This window comes from Gymnogyps californianus, chromosome 9 (assembly GCF_018139145.2).
Source record: "Gymnogyps californianus isolate 813 chromosome 9, ASM1813914v2, whole genome shotgun sequence".
Taxonomy (NCBI): domain Eukaryota; kingdom Metazoa; phylum Chordata; class Aves; order Accipitriformes; family Cathartidae; genus Gymnogyps; species Gymnogyps californianus.
Genome location: NC_059479.1, coordinates 12,893,664 through 12,919,069, shown reverse-complemented (window position 1 = coordinate 12,919,069; position 25,406 = coordinate 12,893,664). Strand labels below are relative to the sequence as shown.

The window sequence follows — 25,406 nt, the reverse complement described above, 5'->3', positions numbered from 1 at the left end:
TGGAGGTCCAGAGAAAGCTTTTGGATGATTCTCTATGTTACTTAGACATCAGTAGTGGTAGTAAAGCAGCTTGAAATAGTGAGGGAAAATATTGACATAAGTGAAAAATTCTCTACATAAAATTAGGAGTGAAACATCAACATTCTCTGAAATGCTTTTTCTTAAATGAAAAATTTCTCCCTAATTTTTTGTTTAAAATTTGATGAAACCAATGCAATTTCTGACAAAAAGCCATTAGGAGGAAAAATATATTGCATTCAGCCAGTGCTATCCAGCTCTTCCTCATTATTTCATCCACCTCCCTCCACTACCAAATAGCTGATTGCTTTGCCTTTGTGGGTAACCCTTTAAGCCTCCCTTCATATTGCAGACTTTCTACATCATTTAGCTGCTGCGTGCCACAGGTGACCAGCTCTCCTATGCTTCACATGCACTTTTAATTCCTGCAAGGTGTTTGGGGACCAGGCAAGTTCAGGCACCATCATGCCAGGTTACACCTCCTAAAAACCCTGTCAGCTCTGCTGCTTTGCATCCTCCCATCCTGCTTCATGTTTGCAGAGATAAGAGTGCCCTTGAGGCTGGATCTGGGCTCCAGACCCTATTTGGCCTTCTGGGATTTGTGCCATCTGATGACTTGTTGGGGAAGGGGGTAGGGAACACCAGTCCTGACTCCAGCCCCACAGCAGCCCAGCATCACCACCCCAGCACAGCCCGCTGCTGTTTATGCGTTCCTTTTGTTGGAGACCTGGCAACCAGCTTTTAATCTGAGCCCAGTGGGGATTAGTTTTGGAGTAAGCTTTTGTATCGAACGCTTTCCTAAGATGTAGCTATATTACATCTGCTGCACTCCCTTCATCCATTCTAATGGTAGGCTAATTCTACCAAAAACGAGCATATGCTTTTCTGATACACTACTTTCACAATGGAGTGGAGCAGAGGAATAAAGGTCTTCGTTTACTCATGCAAACAAGTTATCTGAAGCCTGATCTTGTTCTCACTGAAGTCAGAAACAAAATACCCATTGACTTCTGTGTGAGCTAACTTGGACCTTGGGGTCTGATCCAGTGCTTGAGCCTGATCCTGCCGGTCGCTTGAACACTTGCTGAAGGCAGGGGCCTGCCAGGGTGTCATCCTCCCTGGTCTCTGACATCACAGACTGCTGAAAAGAAAAATGACTGTTGTGCCACAAATAGCATGATTGAGTCACTTTGCTACAGGATCAGCTCAAAGGAGGGGGAAGTGACTGACGAGAAGGTAGCAGGAGAAGGAGCAGAGCTGTGGTATCTCGCTCGGGGACAAACAAACAGGCAAACAAAGGAAAAGAAACAGAAATTGTCTCCTTTGGCCTTCTTCCATCAGGGCAACTCCATTTTATGAATCCTTCCAAAAAATGCAAGAGAAGACAAGAACAGGCTTCAAAATACAGGGAGGACCTGCACTTTCCTTCCTGTTTGCAGGACAAGCATGGGTGCGTGCATTTTTACAAAGATAAAGGGAACACAGGGGAATAGTCAATGACTATTTTCTTACTTGCTTACATCTGCTGTGCACATGGCTATGTATTTTTGAACAGGATTACCGTTATTTGCACCTGCAAAACTGGACCTAGTACTTCTGTTGTCAGCAAAATCGCAGGTGCAGGAGTCAGTACAGAAAGCAATCCTAAAGAAATCATTGTCCATACCACTATAGATAAAGCTAAAGGGACTTCAAGTATTCAGGGCACCTGGCTTGTCCCCCCAAACCCCAGTGCTTTCAGAATAGTAAAAGCCAGCCACCCTGACCTGAGGTACAGTGCAGGAACAGGAGCTGCAGTTGCTCAGTGCTTCGTTTTTCCAATTGCCGTTTCCTCCAGGGGCAAGAAAGCGGCTTCCAGGAAAACCAGCCAAAAGTTAAAACAACACAGGCAGCTCTTACTATGGCCCTGGAAATAACAGGGGCAAACAGCTGTCATTTTCTTTCTTTTGGCCTGGATGCAATTTTCCTCATCTCACCCATTTACACAGGTCATGCGAGGGAGCTGAGCTCCCTTCCCCACGCTGCTGGGCCCCGTGGGAGGGGAAGGGAAGGGACAGAGCAGGAGGTGCTTGCACCATGTCCCAGCCAGAGCCAGCTGGAGTGCAAACCCTCCAAGGATTTCCACTGCCTGTCACCTGTGCTGCAGGGTTCACACTGCTTATTATTTGAGCTGACTAAATGGCAGCTGATAAAAATATACTAGCATTTCTTCTTCTTTTGCTGTGCAGGTGTGTGCGAAGATTTCCCACCAGCCTGGGGGAGGCAGCTCTGTGCTCAGGTGGGCTGGCTTAGCAGCAAAAAGCAGCCTGAGCTTAACAGCAGTCTTTGCCCCCTCCTTCCGAACAGGCTGAATTTATGCTCCTACCTACCCCAAGTCAAAGCATCTTCTTGCCTAACCTTCACTCTTGCTTTAAGACAATGAGGAAATTTGGGGTAGTCAGCTGTGGGAAGGCTGCGGTCTTTCTGGTGGGTCAGTAAAGCTGGCTCAGGGCTCCCTGGCAGTATCAGCCAAACAACATCGCTGGCCCAAGGTAGAGAGATGGATGTACCTGTCCTGGGAAGGGAGAGGCAGAACTGGGACAGAGTAACAAAGTTGGGCTTGTTGCACATTTTGCTGTCTCTGGCCTGGAGCAAGAGGCATCCACTAATTGGAACGAAAAAATAGTACATACATCACCCCACATACCGCAGCCTGTCCCTCAGCACCAACAGTGACTGCTGCTCTTTTGGCTTCCCAGGGCTCTGCCACAGGAAAAGCACAGGGCACAGCCACCTTGCTGCCCTGGCAGGATGATGCCCTGGGCAGCATCCTACTTTGCTATGCCTACAGCCATACCTACCCTCCCCAAAACAGCCCTGATACTTAAAGAGGAGGAAAGAAATCATAACAAGTCAGACTTTGCCACAAAACACGAAGCAGCAGAGGAGCTGATACTGTAAATGGGAAGGGTGGGTGTACCCTCTTTGAAGGAGAAAGGTCTTTCCTCCCCCTTTGCTGCACTGGGACGTAAGCCCAGAGCTGCTATCGCAATCATTTGTGAATGCGGAGGCAGGTCTAAAAAGCCAGCTGTGAATTTTGGTAGTCGAAAAGGAAAAAAAAAACCAAAAACTAGGAGAAAAGCTCAAAGCAGACAAATACAGGGTTGGGAAAATCATTGCCTAGATTTCAGCTATCGTATCCAAAACCTGCACTCTTACATATAGGTGTAAACTCCCCTTTTAGCCCTCTGCCCCCTCCATTTAACTTTCTTACCTACCCCGGCATCTCCACATATCCAGATAATACAGTAAGGCCAACCTTTGCCACCTTCACTGCACACAAGCACAGCACTTTCAAAGGCTGTGGACTTGCCTATATTAATTTATTCCAGACACCACAAAAAGCCTCCTTACTGGGGACCATTCCCCTACTAGATATCAACTTTCAAGCCTCAATCTTCAGAATTGCTCTGGTAAAGAGACATTTTTTTAACTGTACAAAAACATGTCTCCTATCTCATATTCAAAAATTACTAAAGTGATTTGACTCAAATGCTACAGAAATTCAGCCTTAGATACGAGAGTAATGAAGTCTCATCTCCATAGGCCAAACTTGCAGAAAATTATAGGCAATTGAAAATGAGTGTTTCAAATGGAAGTGTTATGCAACATGAATGACAGTGACCTGAAATGCTCAGAGCAGACTATTCCCATCTCCAACATTTGTCTATAGCAGCACAGGAAACTTTGGAGGCCTGAAGGAAACAACCATTTCCAGCTTGGAGAAAGAACAGATACTTAAAACTGTGCAACACTTGAGTATCTTTTGGGCTTTTGGGTCCTTGCCTTACCAGAATATCTTTGGAAATGGGGGAAGTTTAGAGGAGATGTCATGCTCGACTGCAACCAACAAAGATTCCCCTTAGACTTACCTCAGGCCGTACAGGACAGTCCCATCAGGATGGAGCCGAATCATGCGATTCTTCACTGTCACCCCATGCAGAAAGGACTTCTTGTCATTCAGGAAATAGGTGTCAGGCAGCCACAACTGGTCAGCCACCCGGTTGTCCAGGGTCAGGTTGAGAGGAAGGTCATTATACGCCAGGCGTTTGTCCCGCCAGCTCTGCTGGAAGTACATGGTGATGGTGTAGTCCTGGGAGAGAAACATGCAAACGTCAGCCTGGCTCTAGGGTAGGGACATAACTCGGTCACTTCACTACTGCTGCTGCCATGACCTTTGGTGGGTCTCCAAATTCCTTAGCACCCAAATGTTTGTGTTCGCACCTCCACCAGTTGGGGGGACTGTGCTTTGTTCTGGGAAAATAGAAACAAGCCTGAGCTTTGTAGAGGTCAAAATGACATTACGTGACTCCAACCAAACCAAACTGCATCCCACTCATGTTGTCCCAGCCTGCTTAGAGTTTGGCTGCAAAACTAGTAGTAGTTAGGACTACAATAGCACTAAAAGATGTCAACCAAGAGTGGGCTACACCGCGCCAAAGACTTCAAGTATTGATCTCCCAGTTAAGTCACGTAAAGGTGTCTGGACACAATGCAGTCACACTCAGCCACTGCTTGTTACCATGCAGTTGGTAAAAGCCAATTTTATTTTGAGCAGAAACTCAGGAGATTCCCAAGGGCACATAGAGAATCTCACCTTGAGGCCAAGGTTTCAAAGTCAAGCCAGGCCAGCCGTGACAAGCTATTAGCACTTGCCTTGTTATATGAGCTAAGTTGGGAGTTCATTGCGATTCTTAGGAAGGGACATATGTGGGGGAAATCTGTCACCAGTGGAGCATTATCCACTGGTAAAGGGGCAGTTCCCTAACCATCCCCAGGTAGCACAATGCCATACATGTCTGCTCCTCCCCTGTTCAACAGTAGAAAGTTGAGACTTAAAACTGTTGCTAAGACAAGAATTTTATAGAGGGCAGGGAGAGCTGTTTGGTGGCCCACAGCTGTAGCTCTGCAGAAACCATACTAGTTGTTGGACGGTAACAGCACATCCAGGGGAGATCCAGAGGCCCCAGATCAGCTTGTTCAGAGACACAGTATTGTGGCGTCATACTAGAAGAACAATTATTTCTTCTCAGGTAAAGTAGTAGTACAGGAAGGGGTCTTGTACACACCAATGACAGAAAAAATGCTCACAACAGGTCTTAAATAGGCTAGGAGCCAAGGTTTTTTGGGGTAAAAAAGCCAGCATTAAAATAACAAGATGTTGATTAGGAAGTGGGCACAAGTCTTGCTGACAGTGGCCTTACAGAAGTCAGTGATTTTTCACAAGTCCTTAAATAAAAAGCATTTTTGCAAATGCATGCAAATGATCTAGAATAGGTGGGTCCAGAGACACATTGTCTCTTCCCAAGCAGATACCTACAGTGCCACAGGAATCCTCTTGACCACACAGATTTGCATGACGGGCTTTTCTGCTCTGCAAATTCCAGCTCTGTGCAAGGGGCTGGTGAGGACCTTGCTCATGCACTAACATCTGGGCTGAGCACAGAGGCATCCTGCCTGCCTGTCTTCTCCCACTGACTTCACTCGAAGCCAGGTTTGATTAACACCTCTGAAAACAAGCTCAAATAATCCCACATTATGGGTATGCCAGCTTTCGGGTATCTAACTATGATTCAGAAATCTAGACCCACATGCATATCTGAAAGGTCACAGAGTAAATCTGTGGTGTAGACTGGATACAAAAGCTATATCTGTCACTTTCCGTGTTACATTGAAAAGAACAAAAACACAGTGACAGCTTTCTGGCCAAGAAACTGTTTTGCTTTGCTTTTTAAAGGACTGCTAAACTCCTGCCTCAGAAGCCTCACAGTCCATCTCTCAGGGGCACAAACATTTTCATTTTGGTCAAGACCTTGCAAAGGAAAATGTTCTCCCCAGTACCCCTCCCAGGGTGTTTGGACCTGCATTGCAGTGAGAGCACAGAGGAGCAGAGTGCCTGAGTTCCTGAAGCCTCTTACCCTCCTTGGTAACAGACTCTTCCCCTGCCTGTGGGAAATTCAGCTACAGAGGCATCATTTCCATTCTGCCCCTTTGAGAACTCCACCCGCACATCTTGGCAAGCTGCTTCACTGACCTGCATTTTGCTAATCCTTGACAGAGCCCTGCAACACCTCACCCCTAACCAGGCCACCCTGCTGCTTCAAGCAGCAGCAGCAAGAGGTGGTACTGATCTCCAGAAGACAAAAAGGGCAAGCTGCTTACAAAGTGAACAGTCATTAGCACCTAAGAGATACACCCTCTAAACACATCTTCTGTATTTCCAGGATTGATGGGAACAAACTCAGAAGGGTGCAGAAATAAAAGCCTACACCCTAGCCACAAGGCTGATGATGTTCTTCAGGTGCAGAGACCTTTCTGGGGAAGAACAGCCAGGCCAGACCTGGGCTGAGCTCTGTTCTCCAATCTTCCCAGGCTTCTTGGCACAATAGATTTCTTTGTGCAGCGTCATGGAAGTCTGGAGCACTTGATAATCATGGTTCATCTAGTGCCTGAGGTTTCCCTGAGCCCCTCTCTCTGCTGATTCCTGTGCTCCACTTCTCATTCTCCTGCTCTCCCTACCCCATCACATTGTTGAATACTGGGCAGGATTTCTGGGCAGAAGCAAAAGAGCAGGACAAGTGTCCACCCCACAGAGGTCAGTCCTCCCTGGGAGGACAGGTGCTGCTGACATACTGATGGGCACAGCACCGAGCTATGGGGAAGAGGGACGCTCTGCCTCCAGGCCCCTGGGACAGGGCAGGGCACAGACCAGGGGGCTGGAGGAAGCACCGATATGGCCCACTACAGCAAGTGAGAGGGACCAGTACTCAGGAGAGAATGCAGTGAGCTTGCCTTCCCCTTTATACCCCATAGCCTCGTCAGGCAATTATGAAGTACCCACATGACAATCTAGCATCACCACCTGGCCAGGCTCCAGAGCTGATGAGATCTTAATCATAGCCTTCCTTTCAGAGGCATATACAATAATGACCAAGGGTGACATCGTTCTGCAGAAGCAGAATGGCCAGATGGAGCCAATGCATGCAGTGGTTCGTAAGTTCAGGAATCAACCAAGTCTTGAACAACAATCCCTTTGTTGTAGGGTTTTATCTGTCATTGGCTAATATGAGGCTTTTCCAAACCTCCCAGTAACCAGTGACCTTCACAAGCCTACGGATGCCACAGATATACCACAAGCTGGGTTTCCCAGCATCACCAGCAGATAGAAAGTTGGCCCATTTACCAGGCTCAATGAAGAGCTTCAAAACCAAACACACCTGGAGCCCATGCACCCCTCCAGCTCTTCCTTCCAGCTCACCACTGAAGCACTTTAGTGGAACAACACAGCTGAATTTCCCTGCTGCCTGTGCTAGGGATAAGCAAGGGGGCTTTCTCTGTGCATGTGTACCCAGTAAGCAGCTTTCTCTCCGCTGCTGCTGCTGGAAGAGCAAGTGGGCGGTGCAGGCAAATACTACTTTCCACTTGCCTCTAAACTAGCAGCCTAGACCCTCTCCACACTGCACCAGTGCACCTCCAGTAGCAGCAAAAATGCTTCCAAATTTCCTGTTATGGATTCCACTGGGTCTTCCTGGAGGACCATAAAACGCTCACGCAGGGCCAGAGTCTGGCCAAGGCTAGTCACTGCTGTGGCAAGGATGGGAGAGCTTTGCAGAGAGCTCCCAGCTCACCTTGCCAGGTATGCCTGCTGCACTGGGGATGACAGGCAGGACCCATGCTGGAGGGAGCACGCTTGTGCCAGGCCACCCTGTGCAACCTCCTGCTTCGTCTGGTGGCTACTGGTGGAGGAGAGGCAAGCGTGGAGGAAGGGAGATACCACTGCTTATCAGAAGCTCCACGCAGATTACACTGCAAAGACCTTTGGAAATTGTTCAGTGTGAACTTAGATTTCAGTTTTTAAAAAACAAAGGCTGGGACAAGGGAAAGGGGGCTTCTGAAGGGTGGACATGACCAGAAGTTACATGCCTCCACCTGGTGCTCTGTTTTCCAGCCCCAGGGAAAGCAAGCTTTCCAAAGATACCTGCCAACATTCTCTAGCTAGGCTTTGCTACTGTAGCTTTACTGGCCATGTCAGCCTGTACCTACCCTGACCAGCATTCCACTGCAGGAAGCTGAAACACTGTAGTCGACAGTGCTGGCAAGGGGAAAGCCTGTTTCAGACCCAGATGAGCCCTGCCAAGTCTCACTGACCTACAAATCACATGCCCCTTATGCCAAAAGAGCTTGTGTGTTTCAAAACAAGCTGTTCCTCTGTCCTCCATCTCTGCTAGCCCAGTGGTGGCCAGATCCCTTGGTTTGTCCCAGAAGTCTGGTACCCAGTAGCTCACAAGCTGCACAGCTCCAACGCTGCTTCCAGCCCTTTTATTTACCGCAGTACTCCTGCACTGCCCTCCCTGCCTAGCAAGGCAGACCTCGTGGCCCAGCTGCGTGCGGGACCACACTCAGCACTACAGCTCCCCTTCAGCCCCTCACGAAGCCAAGATGGCACCTGAGCCTGCTGGAAAGCTGCTCAGCATGACCGTCCCTGTGGGACCCCCCCTCCACATGCCTCTATTTGGTCTGCTCTGCTGAGCCGCTCCTTGCGAGCTGTCAGTCCCAGCCCCTCTTGCCTCCCCCACTCCCAGGTTTTGCAAAGGCTTCGCTCTCTTTCTCTCTCCTCCTTCTTGCTGCGCACACAAAACAGAGGTAAGATCAACACATGGAGCCAGCAGACACTCATATTGCGGAGGTGCCTCCTTGCAAGGAGGGAGGAGAGCTCACTTAGAGGCCCACAAAAGCCCCAGAGAAGGAAGAGGAGCTCACCTGCGGGCCTCCCATGCCAAAATGACAGTGCATCCTACCAGCTACTGAGGACAGGGCTGCTAGCATCCATCTCCAGACAAGAGAAGGAGACTGATAATTACAGCCTTTCCTGAAACTCAGCAGAGACCCCAAACCAAAGATGATGTAAGAGGACTGAACAGTGAAAGGCTGAAATGTTGACATGAGAGGGGCATGGACAGAGGAAGGTATTTCCTGTAGAACCCCAGAGGCAAGAAATTCAGCCAAGCATGCACAGGGATTCCCCAGTTTCTCAGAGGACAGGGTAGATAAGTCTAAGGGAACAGCAGCTGAGGCACAGCAAGAAGGGAAATAAGCTGGCACCATTAGTGTGAATTCAAGAATAAATTTCCACTGGCTCATATTCCAAACACCTTTATTAGCATCTACCATACGAGCCCCTCCACCTCCATCTCACAGAGCCCCTTTGGGAGTGCAATGCTCACCTACCCTTAGAAAGCAAACCTGGACTCACCCTGGACCCTTCCCCACTTGTGCTGGCTCTGTGCAGTCTGGGAGCAGAAATGAGCCCACTGTCACAGGAGACCAAAGCTGCCTCTTGGAGCACAAGTGTCCCAGGAGGAGGATGCCAGATCTGAGCCTAATGGGAACAAACCCACTTGTGCAGAGGAGGGCAAAGTTTAAGGAGGCCAAGTCCATGAAAGGACATGTGGGCCCAGGAAAGGGAACTAATAGAGGAGCGTGGGTCAGTCCTGGTGCTGTGAGCACAGGTTGGTTGCCACTGAAGCACTGACAAATCGGAGGGCAGGAGGAAGCTGGAGCGCTTGAGGGTAGCAGATACTACCTGAAGCCACTACAACATAGGTGAGGACATGGGCATGTGGCCAGTTGCTTGTGGGCCAGCCACGTGCATTGAGCAGTGTGCAGGGATGTGCCCAGACCACCAAGGGACACAACAATTCAGGGAGTCAGTTCAGAGCGGGAACCTGAATGTCCTTGTCTACAAATCAAAGAAGAGCAAGGGGTAGAGCAGGACCAGTTAAGGCACCTCAGTAACAAGGGCAGCACTCCGTAGAGAGCAGCTTCAGTCTTTAACTGGAAAGCCACCTAAGGCACTCCTCCTTTGCACACAGTGACACGCTGTTAGGAGTTCCTAGGCTCAAGGATGCCCCTTTGGAGGATAGCATCATGTGTCCCTTTCTGCTCACTGCAGTGAAATAAGGAGTCCAAAATTAAGGAGCCCCTCTTCCTCAGAAAGAGCTGCCCTTCTCCTGCGCAGTCTCATGTCAGCATACAGAACACAAACATGGTATATGTCCGAAGTGGTATTCTTAAAAGTGTGCTTGTGCTGATTTTGGAGACACTGTTGTACCAAAAGACCAAAAGTCTTTCTACACTAATATCCTGTCTTCAGTAACAGTAAAGAGAATAGCAGGGAAGAGTATAAGCAAAACAGGGTCTCTGTTGTGATACTTAATTCTCCAGCTATTTGAGGCTTAAGGATCTCCTGAGCCAGAGCTGGTACCTTCTTAATTGAAGATACTCAGTTTCTCTTCTGAGAGTTTGTCTTATCTCTCAGAATATTCAGCCTTTGGCATCTGCAATCTTGTGGTAGTGAGTTCCACAGTTTAGCTCTTCACTGTATTTACATCACTTTAAAACAAATACAGATCAGCCTTACTTTTTTCTGATTCCCTGTAGTGCTTGCATTAAGTCAGTAAATAATCATAACCCTATGCTACTCAAGTTTACAGGGTCCCACCCCCTTTTAGATACTTAAGGATTACTGAGCAGAACACAAGTAACTACATGCACTCTCAAAAGTAGTAGAAAGGCTCTGATAGAGGCAGAAAGCAGCAAGGGTGGGGAGAACTGTTGCACGGGTTAAACATAGAGCAGAGCTGTATGATGACAGTATCTGATGTTCTGCAATGGGTTGTTGCACAAGAACAGACTGAAGGCAAGGTAATGGAAATAACTTTCCACAGAGGCTGTGGAATTTGCTGTTACAAAAGCATGAAGTCAGGAGCTTAACAGTATTTTGGAAGGTCTAGGCATTAATGTGGAAAATACAGTCCAAGTCATAAAAGGAAGAGACTAACAGGAAAGAGTAGCCCAAGGACACAGAGCCTCCTGCTGCAAGGCAGAAGCTCCATCTTCCAACAGAAAGTCACCAGAAGCATCCCTCCCGGGCAGGGTGCTTCATAAACCCTCAGCACAGCTCCTGGGAGATGCAGATCATTGACAGGTTGGGTCAGATAATTTTCCTTTGTGCTGTGACCTGTAGAGTTTCCAGTACTAAACTTGTCCAGAGGCAGAAGTGTGCGTGCTCATTGGGAGATAAACCAGACTCAGAAGCCAGGATTAGAAATGCAAGGAATCACGTATGTGAAAGGGTCAAATCTTTGCTCAGAATACAGTATTTCTGGCAACATGGATGTCTCCTGTGCCTAGTCCATTTTTGTGGATGACAAATGACTCAGATACCTTTTGGAGGGGCTTTGACAGTGAAGGTGACTATTCCAGGCTGCTAGTGGAGGTTGTGTTTCACCAAGCACTTGTAAGGTACTGGAAGCAATAACTTTTCTGCAGGGGAGAGTGCACACTGCTCTTCTGCTGCTGCATGACTTTGAGCATGAGGGATAAAGGAGGTTTTGCAACTTGCCTCTAGCACTAGCTGTGACACCTGACTTTTTTCCCCCATTTCCCCTCCATCCTGACTTTGATAAAGCACCTTCTTTTGGAGAAGTGACCAAATAAAAGTCCTTCCCCATACAAGCAAATGACATATAGTCTCCTTGTCCAAGATCACAAAAGAACGTTAGGAAAGCCAAGATGCTCCAGAAAGAGGGAGAAAAATGGAACATCTGACTTAGTAAAAACCAAGCTGCCACTGCCAGAGACTAATGAACAGTTTGCTGGCTTCAACTTCTTTGATGATTAAACACCATCTCCTGTTCCCGTCATTCTTGGGAAAGAAATTAAAGGACAAAGTAGTGCTCAAGTATGTTTCATTTTAAGGAGGGAGTAGGGGAAATAAGAGGAATTATTTTTAAGGGGAGGAGATAGGATGTGCCTGCAATCAGTTACAAAGAATTGGAGCAGCGTAAAATGTACAGGAGAATACATGAAGGACAGAGCAAGACGACCACGGTTCTTCCTTAGCAAGCTCGTTTAAGAAAACTACTTTGCCCTCATAAGAGATTATCCATTTCCACGCAGACAAATCAATGGGTCCCAGAACTTAACAAGCACCAGTTAATCTGACATAAGTAAATACCTGATAGCAGTCTTTCCAGCTCTAAGCACAAAGTCTGTTCAGACTCTCACCTTTGCTTAGAGCAGGAGGCAGCACCTCTTGTACTTACTGTACTTTTCATGGGGAGAGTATTCTGCCAAAATGCTGCTTTTAATTTCTCTTTTGGTGCAAGCCAGTGCCCAGTTTACAAGTCTGAAGTTCTGCATGACAACTGTTACACATAAAGTGACAACTATTTTAGATACTGTCCTTCTCCCTGTTTCAGCTTACCAGGTGAGAAAGCCACAATCTCTTTCCACCTCCTCTATTTTTGAATAACCAGATGTCAGCATTGACTTGGGGATCTGGAAGAGCACCTTGCACCTGCAATCTCTCTGCCAGTAATGCAAGGGGACAGGAATGGTTGGCTTCTAGGATATGCTCTCTGCCCTTCTGTGCTGCAGGTCTTTGTGCTCTTGAACTCATTTTCTTTAAGACCTGAGAAGTACTTTGCATGGAGGTGTTCCCCTCACTAATCTGATCTACTTTTGTAGTAATTTGCATGTGTTTAATTGCTGAATGCATGTCCAGAAACTGGGACAGGTATCAGCTATATCCTCAACAACTAGGGGGGTGCAAGTAAAGCGTTACTTTGTTGCCCTATTTCTCTCCTGCCATGCCCTATCACTGCAGCACCTGCACTGGTGCTAGTCCTGCAGGTGTAAGATAGAGGACATACCTAGCTGGGTCCTCAGCCAAAAGGGCATTGATCTGCCCATGACAAGGCTTTCAGACTTCTGAGCCTGTACATCAATGCCCTATCTGAGCAGGAGGCAGCACCATATCATCTGCTTAACAGCCCCAGTCATGCTGGAAGCAGAGGTCAAGAGGAGAACAGATGGGCACAGGGATGAGTATCACCTGCTCTATGAGCACATGCAAACCAGCAACCTTGTTCAGTGTTACACGCAGCAATCCCAAAATCACCACCTGCAGCATGACGTCTTCCTCAGGCACAAGCTCTTGGAAAGCGATGCCAGGCAGTTTCTATTCTTAAGCCATAAAATCTGTGAGCTACTGCATACCATTTCTGCTGGTCTGGTCTCCTGACTTGGTTCCCCATGAACTAGCAGCTGGGCAAAACCCGGAGCCCATTCTACCCCCAAAAGCAGGATTGTTTGTCCTTCCCATTTCTGCATCACCAGCTAGCTTTCGCTCCAAATCTCATCATAACTTGAGAAATTGTCTTTCCCAGAGAGGAACCACTTAATGAGAAATGGTCAAACTCATTTTTGGTTCCTATATCTTTCCATGCCAAACCATCTTTGTCCAGACAGCCAACTAAGGCCGGAGAAGCAAGGCTATACATTAAGTTCAGAAAAAGATGATGCATGAATTTGACCAGTTTTCAGGCAGAAAGTCAAAGGGATGGTGCTTACACTATCTGCTTGTCCTAGATGGGCTGGGAACCGGTAAGGACTCATTGTAGTACCAGGAGAGCTAAAAATAGGTGAGATATTTACTTAAACAAGGAGGGAGCTCAGGCAGCAAGTCCCCAGCTGAGTGATTTCTTCCAGGAAAATGGCAAGTTAGAGGGGTGACTGGCTTGAGACAGTGTAGGGAGGGCAGCAAGCTGACCCCCCCTCCATGAGAAGTATGATGTATGTTTTCCCAAGTGAAGTCTGTCCCAGGAATGACATGGGTCCCAGACAGTGCAGGTAACATGGGTTCTTCCCCCTTCTGGAGATCCTTAAAGGACAATTGCTTACATCTATGTTCTGCTAGTGCATCAGATGTCTCCAAATGGCTTCATCAAGCCTTCCCAAATCCCTTCTCTCTCTTACCATATTTACTTAAGGCAAAATCTTAACTTAGCCCCTTTTGTTGATTCTCTTAACCTCTCTCTGGGTATGCACAAGGTCACCATTACCACAGTGTGAGACACACAAGCATTAATGTACTATCTCTGTGGAGTCTCAGACAAGTGTTATGATCATGCATTGTATAGCTGGGAAAGGGAGTCCGAGGGCATGCTTATATTAGAACAAGCTTTCTGGTTTGAAGTACTTGGTAATTTAAAACAGATTATGCTGCCATAGGCTTCTGCTGACCCATGACAGGAAAACATGGTGCTTTCAGAAAGGCCATCTTTACCTTCCACTGTTTGCCTGCACTAATCTAGTATGCTACACAGCTGCCTTCTGCACACCTGCAAGCCATGGGACAGTGCTGGTGCCTGTATCCCACCTCTTCTCTTCCCCTCTCCCACCTAGCTTCTCCCAACTCATCTTCTCATACTTCCGCGGCACTACCCTTACTGCCTTACAGCATGTGTTGTCAGTGTCCTCCTGCATACACATATGAGCATATCTAATATACAGCCATTAAAGCTCAAAAATGTTTTTAATAATCACTTTGTATTTAATTAAACATGCAACAACTAGCCTATTAGAGTAAATTAAATTTGAGTGAGACATTTGAACAGTGACTAGTGAAGATATCAGTTTCTAAAGCCCTCAGAAAGATGGGGGAAGAAAACTGGATTATGTCAAGGGAAAGGTGATGCTGGAAGACCAGCGATGCTCCCTAAACCTTTTCAAAGGGGATTCACAGCCTCTGCATGTATCCTCAGAGAATTTTCTCCTTGTAGTGACTTTCTTACCTCTTGCTTGCTGAGAGATGCTCACTTCAAGTGGTTAAAACTCAATAGGCTTTCTAGCAGGAGCAACCTGGTAACTGAAAAATGTAATTTCTCCAAAACATTCCCAGAACTTTTCACTCTTCTGTACCTTTTTTATATTTAAATGAAACATCCTCTTCACCTTGCCAAGAGTTTTACTGGACACCAATCCAGTCAGACTCTGCTGCAAGCAGGAGAGATTCTGCAGCCCTCCACATAGACAGTGACTAGTAGAGATCATGGGGGAAAAAAGGCTGGAGGAATGCAGAATTAAAGCAGTTAAGGGGTTTAGCAGCCCATTGGAATTAGGTACTCTAGAAAACACCTCTGAGTATCAATTTCAGCTCACTCAATGCTAATTCTGTAGGAGACTTCAGGCACTTTCACCTGTGCCTCATTTTCTTTTATCTTTAAAAATAAGACACTGATGCTAACTTGCCTCCATGCTGCAGTGTGGGATCCCCACATCTCTAGGCAAGTGCTAAGTGTGTAATAAACAGAAATGACTTTTTCTCCGTGACGAAAAAAAACTAAATAGAGCTTGTAATTCCCTGTGGCAGTCAAGAGCACCAATGCAGTTTGGGGCTGCATAGGTAGGAAATCACGTTATGAATGAAGCAATATTACTACTTTACATGGCAGAATAAAATGGTGCTTTAAAGACACTGTTTTAACTTAGAGAAGGAAGGTTTGATATTCCAGGTCCAAAAAATGCCACAAAGATGTCATTTCCCAGGAGGTAGCCAGAGGCAAACAAATCCTTCAAATGATGTAAGATGACTAACATGTCCTGGGCGGAACAATCACCTCAACTAGACTGGCACAGATTGGCTTGACCAAAAGGTTAGAATGCTGTTTATTTCCTGTAGAAAGCAAAGTTTGATCATATAGGAAGTATAACTGGGAGTAAGCAGATAAGATGGTGAAATGCAGAAGAGCAGAACGTATTTCTGGCAATAGGGTTCAGTTAGGTCAAGGGTGGCCTCCTATGGGTAGAGGATGGCAGCCCTGTGGTTTGAAAAACAAGGCCTACTTTTCAACAAGCGCAAGCAAACTGGATGCAAACAATTGCACTTGAAAACCCTAAGACTCCTGCACACAGAGACCCAGTTCTACATCTGGGGTAACTGCTTCTAAATATGAATATTCTGCAGAGCCGTATCTGTGGCCCCTAAGTTGACAAACTCAGTAAGATTGTGTTATTGTTAGAGAAAAAGGCTTGCAATCAACTGTCTCAACTGTGATGTGAACAGAGCACTGTATAGTCATGCTAGGACAACCAAAAAGTACAGGAGTATCAACTGGTCTGTTCTAGGAAACAATTTCTACTGTCAAGGGTACTGACCAGACAGTGTATCATCATGGATTTAGTCTACCTCTGCCTCCATCCATGGATTAGTCTGCCCTTGGTTATGCCAGGGTAAAGCCAAGGGAACCAGTCCAGGCTGACACCAGCAGCAGTGCACAAAATATGGCCCTGTCTTGGTTTCAGCTGGAATAGAGTTAATTTTCTTCCTAGTAGCTGGTACATTGTTATGTTTTGGATTTAGTATGAGAATAATGTTGATAACACACTGATGTTGTTAGTTGTTGCTCAGTAGTGTTTATACCAAGTCAAGGATTTTTCAGCTTCTCATGCCCAGCCAGCAAGAAGCTGGGAAGGGACTGGCCAAAGGAGTATTCCATACCATATGATGTCATGCCCAGTATATAAACTGGGGGGAGCTGACCGGGAGAGGCAGATCGCTGCTCAGGAACTGACTGGGCATCAGCCAGCAAGTGGTGAGCAATTGCATTGTGCATCACTTGTTTTGTATATTCTAAATATTTTATTATTATTATTGTCATTTTATTATTATCATTGTTATTATTTTATTCTTTTCTGTCCTATTAAACTGTCTTTATCTCATCCTATGAGTTTTTTCACTTTTTCCCCCCACTGGGTGGGGGGAGTGAGTGAGCAGCTGTGTGGTGCTTTGTTGCCAGCTGGGGTTAAACCACAACAGGCCCATACTATCCTTCTTCCATTTTAGCAATCCAAGTCTTGGCTGCGGGATCATAAACCTGATGGACGGGTGCAGTGTAGTTAACTGACAATAGCATTCAAAATGCAGCTGTATGAAACACTCCTGATTCTGCTGAACAAGTCAAGCTTGTTACAGGATGTATGAAGAAAAAGGAGATTTCAGCAGGCTGTGGAGGTCCACAAGCAAGCAGACTTTGACTTCACGGCCAACTGGATAGCAGAGAACAAGCTGCAGTCTCTGTCCATGCTGAGTGAGTGCTCTCTGCAGTACCAGGACCAACAGTCCTGGAGCTAAGGAGCTCCATTTGCAGAGCTGGCTAAAAGTTATTGGCAGGGAGCGCATTTGAGCTCGGTAAATAAAGTATCCAGATAATAAAAATACCCAAAGGCACTGTTTAATTTTTCTGAGGGTTCTGATACAGCCAGTAATATTGAGAGGGAACAGAAATCTTGTGGACAGGAACAGGAGCACAGGGCAACACCATCCTTCCAGAAGAGTAGAACACAAGGCACCTGGTAGGTCTGATGGCTCACAGCCTGTACAGCTAAATACCTGACACTCATTTATGCAGGGAACAGCTGAAAAAGGAAGAGGGTTTGTGTTCAGCAACTAGATTGGGACTCAGGAAAACTAGGCTCAGACAGGAGCCTGTGTATTGTAAAACCTCAAGTCCCCTTGAACCTTAGCTGCAAACCGTTGACGGATAAAAGGGTCAATACTTTGTGTATCTGTGACCTAGGAATGCATTAAAGGGGATGGACAGGGAGATACAAGCCACAGGCTGCCTTCCCCTGCAGTCCCGCTGAAGTTAAAGGAGATACTGTGGTAGCAGGTTGCTGCAGTGGAAAAGGGAGATGAGGTCCAACCTGTAAGCAGTGAGTATGTTTTGGATTTGCTTCCCTCTTCACTAGAGCCTCAGATGGGAGCTCAGTGCACCCTGCAAAGAGGGGGCAAAGGATGTATAAGAGGGCATACTCCAGCCTGGTGACCCACTGCACCCTGGCACAGATAGTAGGAGGCCAGCTGTGCACACCTTCAAGCAGTGACATGGAAGGGGCCAGTGGATCTTGCCTTTTACTCCCTTCTCTGCCATTTTTCTGGCTGGAGCTGGCCCGAGATTCCGCTTGTGTCAGGGCAGCAGGGACTATCCACATTTCATCCCACATGCATGCACACCCTCCTTCCCCAAAATGATCCCTTTTGTCTGACTAGAGGACCTTTCTGGATCTCCAAACAGCTCAGCAGATCCTCTTCCGTTTACCATCCGTTTTCCTTGAATGTTCATTTTTCTCTGTAGCCTAGCAACTCAGCACAGACTCAGAATATTAACAACTCCTGTCCCCACACACGATCTTCTCCAGAGGCCTGAAAAATGTGATAGCAGAAAGGCTGAGAGGGGTAGGAGCAAGCACGAGAGATGTAGGGAGCATGCAAGGAGCCTCTACCAGCATTCAGAAACAGCAAAGCTATTCAGCTGTCATATCCGCCATCTTCACTTAACATGTATACAATATATAGAGCTATATATAGCCCCATTTATTTACATATTCAAATAGCAACATGACATGCATGCACTTGTATTTGGATCTAGGTTCTATATTGAGGTACTGGCACTCTTGCGCACATAGAGTCTCTATTGCTAGATGCTTTAAACGTATATATGACAGGATGTCAGAAGGTCAGATTCTCAAGATCTAATTTGGTTTTCAGTCAAACTAGATGAAGCTTTCACTTGTGGGAAGATACTTTAGCATTCTGCGGTAATCCTCTCCAATGCTGCAGCATTGCTGTTGAAACAGGTGGCAGTTTGGAACATTGCTCTCAAATACAGACAGCTTTTTAATATATATATATATAAAAATATATATAAAGGCTGTGGGAGTTCTGCCTGTGTAAAAACCTGAATAAAAACTTAAGCAGAAAAAAAAAAAAAGACATTTTTATCCTGGGCAAAGTTTTCTGCAGTAGCAATTATAACTACTACAGGAATGCTGGGATGCAAGCTGAAGTGGTTCATACCACCACCATACAACACTGACTTGTTCAGATCTAAAGATAACTTGGCTGATACAGTAACAGATGGAGCACTGCAATACATAGCACTGTTCAGCTGAAAGCATGCTGCAAACTGTATAGCCATGGAGTCTCATCCTCTCCAACATGACTTCTCTCCTGCCGTGGGGTGGAGTCACCTATGAAATGCAGAGTGAGCTTAGGCTCTTCAGTGAGAGCACAGCAATGTTCTCATTTGGGAAATTGCCTAGTGAGCAAAACATGAGAACTCTGTTTCTCAGTACTGGAGCAGGGTTGACTCAGCCATCCTGAGTCCTGAACTTGTGATACTGGAGGACTTGCAGAGCTGCTCCTTAGGGATAACAGCATCATGGAGAGATGCACAGGGTGGAATAATTTGCAACAAGCATTGCCACCACGTTTTATGCATGCTGCAAAACCCAAGGTCTAGGCTAGGAATCAGCCAGTCTACCCAACACCTTTCCTATAACCAAGAATTTCCAGTTATGCAGACAAAGAACTTCATGCAAACTCTCCCATTAAGATATCATGTGAATGCTACAAGGTCCCTAGGAAGAAACAAGCATGGTAGAATAGAAAGCCTCAGGGGCAGAGTGTCATTCTCTAGTCCAGCAGTTCACAGTCCTTCTTCAACTGAGAGCTTGTTTCAGCAAGATTTCCACAGTTCACCACCTATTTATGTACACAGCAAAATCATGCAATTGAGCCAACAGAAATATTTCGTTCAAAAACATCATTAAGGTTCAAAACATCAGAGCCCTTCAGCACAAGCATAGGAGACCCCTTTATAGGGGAAGTGATAAAGCTGTCCCGTTTCACATGAGGACACCTCCAGGCAGTACAATGGTAGGTCCCTACCAGGTCCCTGGCAGGACTGCTGCTTTACCAGGCTGATCTCTGCTGCACATGCACTGAGTCCTTGAAGAAGGAATTCCATGAAGGAATTTCTGGTGCTTTGTGCAGATCCTAGCTTTCAGCTGGCCACAGCATTTGAAGAGACTCTATGGTGATCTTTGGATTGTTACTTAGCAACTTGACTCTAAGATGTAGTGAATTTACCAGGCTGTCTCTGCAGTCAAGCAACACCAGGACCAAGGGCATAGGGAGAATTTTGTCATGGGAATGGGATAATCTGTGAAATATTATGGAAGACAGATAAGATTTTTCCCTTCTACAAGTTGCCATAAATGCAGTAAATATTGACATATGAGTCACACTGACCTATTTTCTAGTTTTTAAGCTGGGACAATCTCTTTGCAACCAATTTCAGAACCAATGAATGGGGAGTACTTCAGGCCCTTCACACGTTTGCTTTATTCTTAACTATTTCGTGCAAGAACCCTACCCTCTTGTGGAAGGACCATCCCTGTCTTTTGGGCAGAAAGGGGACCACTGCTTGTTTAAACTTGAGCATTCACTCCCCCCTAACATCACACTGCAGAGCACCCCGGAGGCCAGATGCTTTAGTTGTCCTCATGCACCGCCTTAGTCCAAGGGATCTTTCAGCACAATCAGTGGGATTTCTGTTAAAGAAAAGCATAATTATGTGGTGTGAGCAGATATCCACATCTGATTCTTGACTTTTTAGACTGTATCAGTCCTGGTGAAAGTCACTCTGAGCCTCAGCAGTCACAGGATGTCACCACTGCAAGGATAGACAAAGTAACCTCAAATCTAGCAATGGCAGATAAGATGAGTCCCTGACATCTGCTTTGTTGCAAAGATGTTTCTAGGAGCTCAGTAGATTTCTACTCTTACCGTCTATCTAGCTGAGCCAGAGAGCAGGCAGTTGTACCTCCTGCCTGCAAAAGAGATGAGCTCAAAGCTGCTATGTCTAGAGTGGTTTGGAGGTTACCCTCCACCCTGCTACAACCATCTTTTATTTCCCCAAACATCCCTCTAGCAGAAGGAAAAAGCATCAAGATGCTGTTGCTTTCCTTAGCTAGCCAAGTGGTTGTGTGTTTATGCACAAGCTACTTCCTGTTGCTGGAGAAGCGGAGTTGTGCGAACGCCACCAAGGTGACTATATGTAACTGGTAGCAGTGTGCACAGGACACTTGCACACAATCATTGTGCAGGACTGCCCGTTGCATCCCCTGGTAACTATCCCCTTCAGGAAAATGCTTTCACATGTACAGAACTGCCACTGTTTGATTTCCCAAGCAAACAGCCATCCAATGCATTGCAGCCCTGCACACCAGGACTTGAAGTGACAATAGCTGCATGACCTAAGTTGTACTCAAGCAATCATCGGCAGAGGAAGGCGCAGACACTTGCCAGCTCTGAAGAAACCTTCCATCTCAGCTGCGTGTTTGCAATACCTCAGTTTAAATCACAGCACGCAGAAGCCCCTAACGTCTCGAAAAAGCACATAACCCCTACCTGTCCGTGCCAGCACAGAGCCTGGGGATATCTCACCCTAAGTCAGAGCTGTACCATTCTTACCATGTCACACTTGTAGGATCTGGCCCTTCTCCAGCACCAAGGCCCCAGAGCATCCTCTGCTACCTGCAACACTACCATCCCAGGAGCCTACAGCAATCCAACAGGACTATAGCCCCTGCAGCACCATTACAGCACACCATGATTAGCTCAGCACCATAGCTGCCTCTTAGTTTTACCATATTTTGGCATTCTTCAATATTCAGCAGCCTTAAATACCAAGACGTAATGGATACACACACACTCAGTTTAGATACCACAGTGTCACAGGGCTGGAGATACCCTAGGCTACAGGGAAACATTTACAGCACTGGAGTGTCATGTCATACTTGTATCTTATAGCATATAACTCCAGAAACCTCTGACTGTAGGATTTAAATGCTTTAACCTTTGCTTTTTTAAAACCTTTGGATACCCAGGGACATAGACTAAACAGACTTGGAAATATCTGTATGTCATTTCTCCATTGAAAAGACATGGCAACAAACAGAACACTTTCAGTTAAGTATAAGAAAAATGCTGATGTATTTGAAGAGAATATATGGTAGTATAAGGTACAGTATAATAGTAGAAACCTCTTCTTAAAAATCTTGGTTTTTAAAGCTCAAGACATCTATACCAATGGAAAATCCTTTTCAGAGGCATACTGCGGCAAAGTTGTTTCTGTCCATTATTGCAGGCATACAGAGGGTCTGCTGAGGGTCCTCAAATGCTACTGCCAAAGCTACATCAGCCCCAAGGAAACCAGGGGTTTGCATACACAATTTGACTGTCAGAACAATTTGAGAATGGATTGGACATCATGCATCCAGATCAGCGATCCCACAGGGATATACGTTTTCCTGCCTTTCCCTTCCCCTTTCCTGAAAGGGCCCAAAGGTCAAGAGCTCTGACCACAAGAATGTACAGCCTTCGAGACAGTTGTGTTGTGTACCAAAGAAAGCCTCTCGTATGGAACCTAGCCAACCACACTGCCTTCTTTCATCAACTACATCCAGCATACAGCAGAGTCAAGCACATATATTACTGTGCATGGGTTACATTGAAATAGAGATTCAACTTGTCAGTGCATATTCATATTCCAGTGAAAACAGAACTGCAAAGCCTGATCAGGACAGATTCCACTACAAAGGCTATTTCAAGCATGCCTAATAGATGGAAAATTTGACATAGTGAGAAGAGTGATGCCCCACTGATGATGGCATAACAGGTTGTAGGATGACCTGTCCTAGTCAATAACATACTTACACACAACCTGATCCACTTTCTTTTGGGTTAAAAGCCAATTTAAAACCCTTGCAGCTCATCGCTGTCTTGGGAAATGCTTTACATCTTTCTTGAACAGGGAAAACTTCTTTGCCAAACAAGACAGCTTGTTTTTCAGGCAAGCTTCGGGAAGCTGGGAAATAACAGACATGATACTTCCCTTCCATAACCCCCAAGAGAACCAGTGCAGTATGCCAGTGCGAGTGCAGTCGCTCTGACAAGACAGCAGTGTGGCAACAGGTGACAGAGGAGTAGGGAGCAGGAGGCAATGAAGCGAAGCATCAAGATCAGCTTTGCACCAACCTCTAACCTATCTGCACTGCAGACTGCCACCCAGCAAAAGGTATTGCCAATCCCACAGGCATCGTTCCTTTAACACATATATTCCTGCAAACATTTCTATTTGGAAGCCTTATTTCTTACACTAGCCCTTTACAACAATCCTCTTGTAACTTTTCAACTTGTCACCAGGTTTATAAAACTTTAAAGCTAGTGCTATAACAAACTGAAACAATGTTATTGCAGATGTAGGAGAGCATCTTGGGATGAATAAATTATAGGAGCCACAAAGAAATCACAACTGTAACGGCTGGATGCTCTGAGCTGTCTACGGTGTGCAGATACACAGGAGGGAGCAGGTTTAGAACTGCACAGATCATAGGGCAGGAAAATTGAAGCATTATGAAGAGTAACCATCTCTTATTTCAAATGCATACAAAACTTCTGGTTGTTTTCCTTATTGAAATAGTTCATTAATGCTTGAAGGGAGTCTGAACTGTCTGGTACTAGAAAAATATGTCCCCAAAGATTACCTAGAGAGAGAGAAGGCTACAGTTGGAAGTATTAGCCTCTAGTCCCACCATGCAGAAAGTACAATATGCCCTGAACAGGCCAGTCCTCAGCTGTCTGTTGAGAGGACATGCAGGAGTGGAGGAAGACTTCCAGCTCCTTCTGAAGCCATTGGTACTGGATACATGAGAATTGGATCCAACAAAGCAGGTTGGTTGAATCAGACCATTAAGCTCATAGTGACTTTGAGCAGCGTTCAGGCCACGTACCACAAGGACAGAAACCTGCATGCTGCTTCAGCTGCAGAGTGACTTGAGCTCCACGCTGCCAGTTCTCTTCATTCTCCTGGGTCAGAAGTACTACTAGACTCCTTAGTAACTTGGGTACCATACAAAGAAGTCTGAACATAGCACTGTCCAAGTACCACTATACACCAATAAGTATCTATAAATACCTTCATGTTGTTCCATGCTTACTGCAATTCAACCACCTGTAGCAAAATGGTATTTACCAGATAACTTATCCAGCCCGTTTCCTTTAAGGAGAACTAGGAGATACCATCCTTCCATTCTTTGCAGATCATCTGAGCTACTGAACATCATTATGAAGACATTCCTCCTTTCAGCCTGCCTTTAAATCCCCAACTTGCAAATTCGTACAGGATATGAAAAGACTCCAGCTAGGCCTTACATCTTCATGGATCAGCACTTCCCAGAGGGTCTGTCAGTCAAATGTGCCCTCCCTAATACCTATTTGGCCTGACCCCTGGCATCCTTTCCCAGGCATTTCAATTGATGTCACTGATCTTGGCTCAGCAAATAATCCTTCTAATCACTGACAAGAACAGAGGCTGGAGCTCAGCATTGCTTAGCAGGGCTAAGAGGAGTACACAGTAATAAAGTATTACTGTAGCAAGTGAGCTTGAAAATACGGCTGACCACACACATGCAGCAGCTGCAAGGAACAAGAAGGTGCCGGTTTTTTTAAATAAGGACTGTAGTTTTGGTCCCTCATCATTGGGAAATCATTACAAAGCCAGCACTGTACCTATGAATGTCCTGCATCCTGGCATGACTCTATCTTCTGAGCTGTACCATGGCACAGTATCTGGGCATGGCCCTCAAGGAGATGGAGATGCATCGACTTTGTACAGCAAGGCACCAGGAAGCACATAGCATGTACAGGCAGTTGCAAAGCATTCTGTATATCAGAGTGTCTGGGAACTTCCAGCATAAAGACATAACTGTGTCGCCTTTGCAGAGAGCCCTGTGTCCTCCAGGATTGAAATGTCACCACATCATCATTTTGGGAACACAGTTCCCATGGGTGTGAAGGCAAGGAGTGCTCCTTAGATCATAAGTGGAGCTGTATTCCTCCACAGCACTGCATCCAGCTGGACTCCTGTGGAAAACAATTTTTTGAATCATGCAATGGCTAGTCACTGACAGCACTTGTTCCCCGCCATCACACAGCCAGTAGATGCCAAGAGCCCCAGGGAAAGGCGTGGGAGAGCTGGGGGCTCTCCTCAGCCTGCCCAAGCCCAGCACCAGGGCCATTGTTCCCGAAAGGATGCCTGAGGATTAATTAATTATCCTTCAAGGGGCAGTAAGTAATAACACTCCTTGTGGAACAATAGAAGCTATTTGGTTGCCATGACAACCCAGCTTCACTTGTGTGCCTTTAATTTATTCATTGCACAGTCCCTTTCCCAATCACACATGGTGCCAAAAAATGCCTTGTTTTTCTTGCCAGTATCCATGTCCAGAGCAGGGGTAAGACACAGCCCTTTCCCCGGGGCATCTGTTACACATAAGAATGATGCACATAAAATCCTTTCATCTTGGAAACTTACATCACATGAGAACTCTTCTGCTCCCTAAATGTTTGTTCTTTGAGATTATTCTGATTTTTTAACCCCTTTTTGAGGCTGCCTCACCATGGTGCTTATAGATCTTGAACTTGAGTAGGTTCTCATATATAGCCACTTTGTCCCCCATTCCCCACCCCCTGCCCCACCCCGACACATGTAGGAATGATGAGCAGGAGATTATGCTTGTCAAGTCAAGCAGAGAGCCAGGAGGGATAATCAAAAGCCCAGAAGTGACATGCCTTCACAGTATCAACAGGAGCGTGG

At 46.1% G+C, this 25,406-nt stretch overlaps 1 protein-coding gene across 2 annotated transcripts in view; it reads right to left on the bottom strand.

Moving 5' to 3' along the window:
- LOC127019613 (gamma-aminobutyric acid receptor subunit beta-4) overlaps positions 1–25,406 on the bottom strand; it is a 74,731-nt gene that overhangs the window by 19,352 nt on the left and 29,973 nt on the right. For both annotated transcript variants that reach the window (XM_050901750.1, XM_050901752.1), the window contains exon 4: positions 3,930–4,150. In XM_050901750.1, the coding sequence (XP_050757707.1) occupies positions 3,930–4,150 (221 nt within the window). The remainder of the gene's footprint in view (positions 1–3,929; positions 4,151–25,406) is intronic.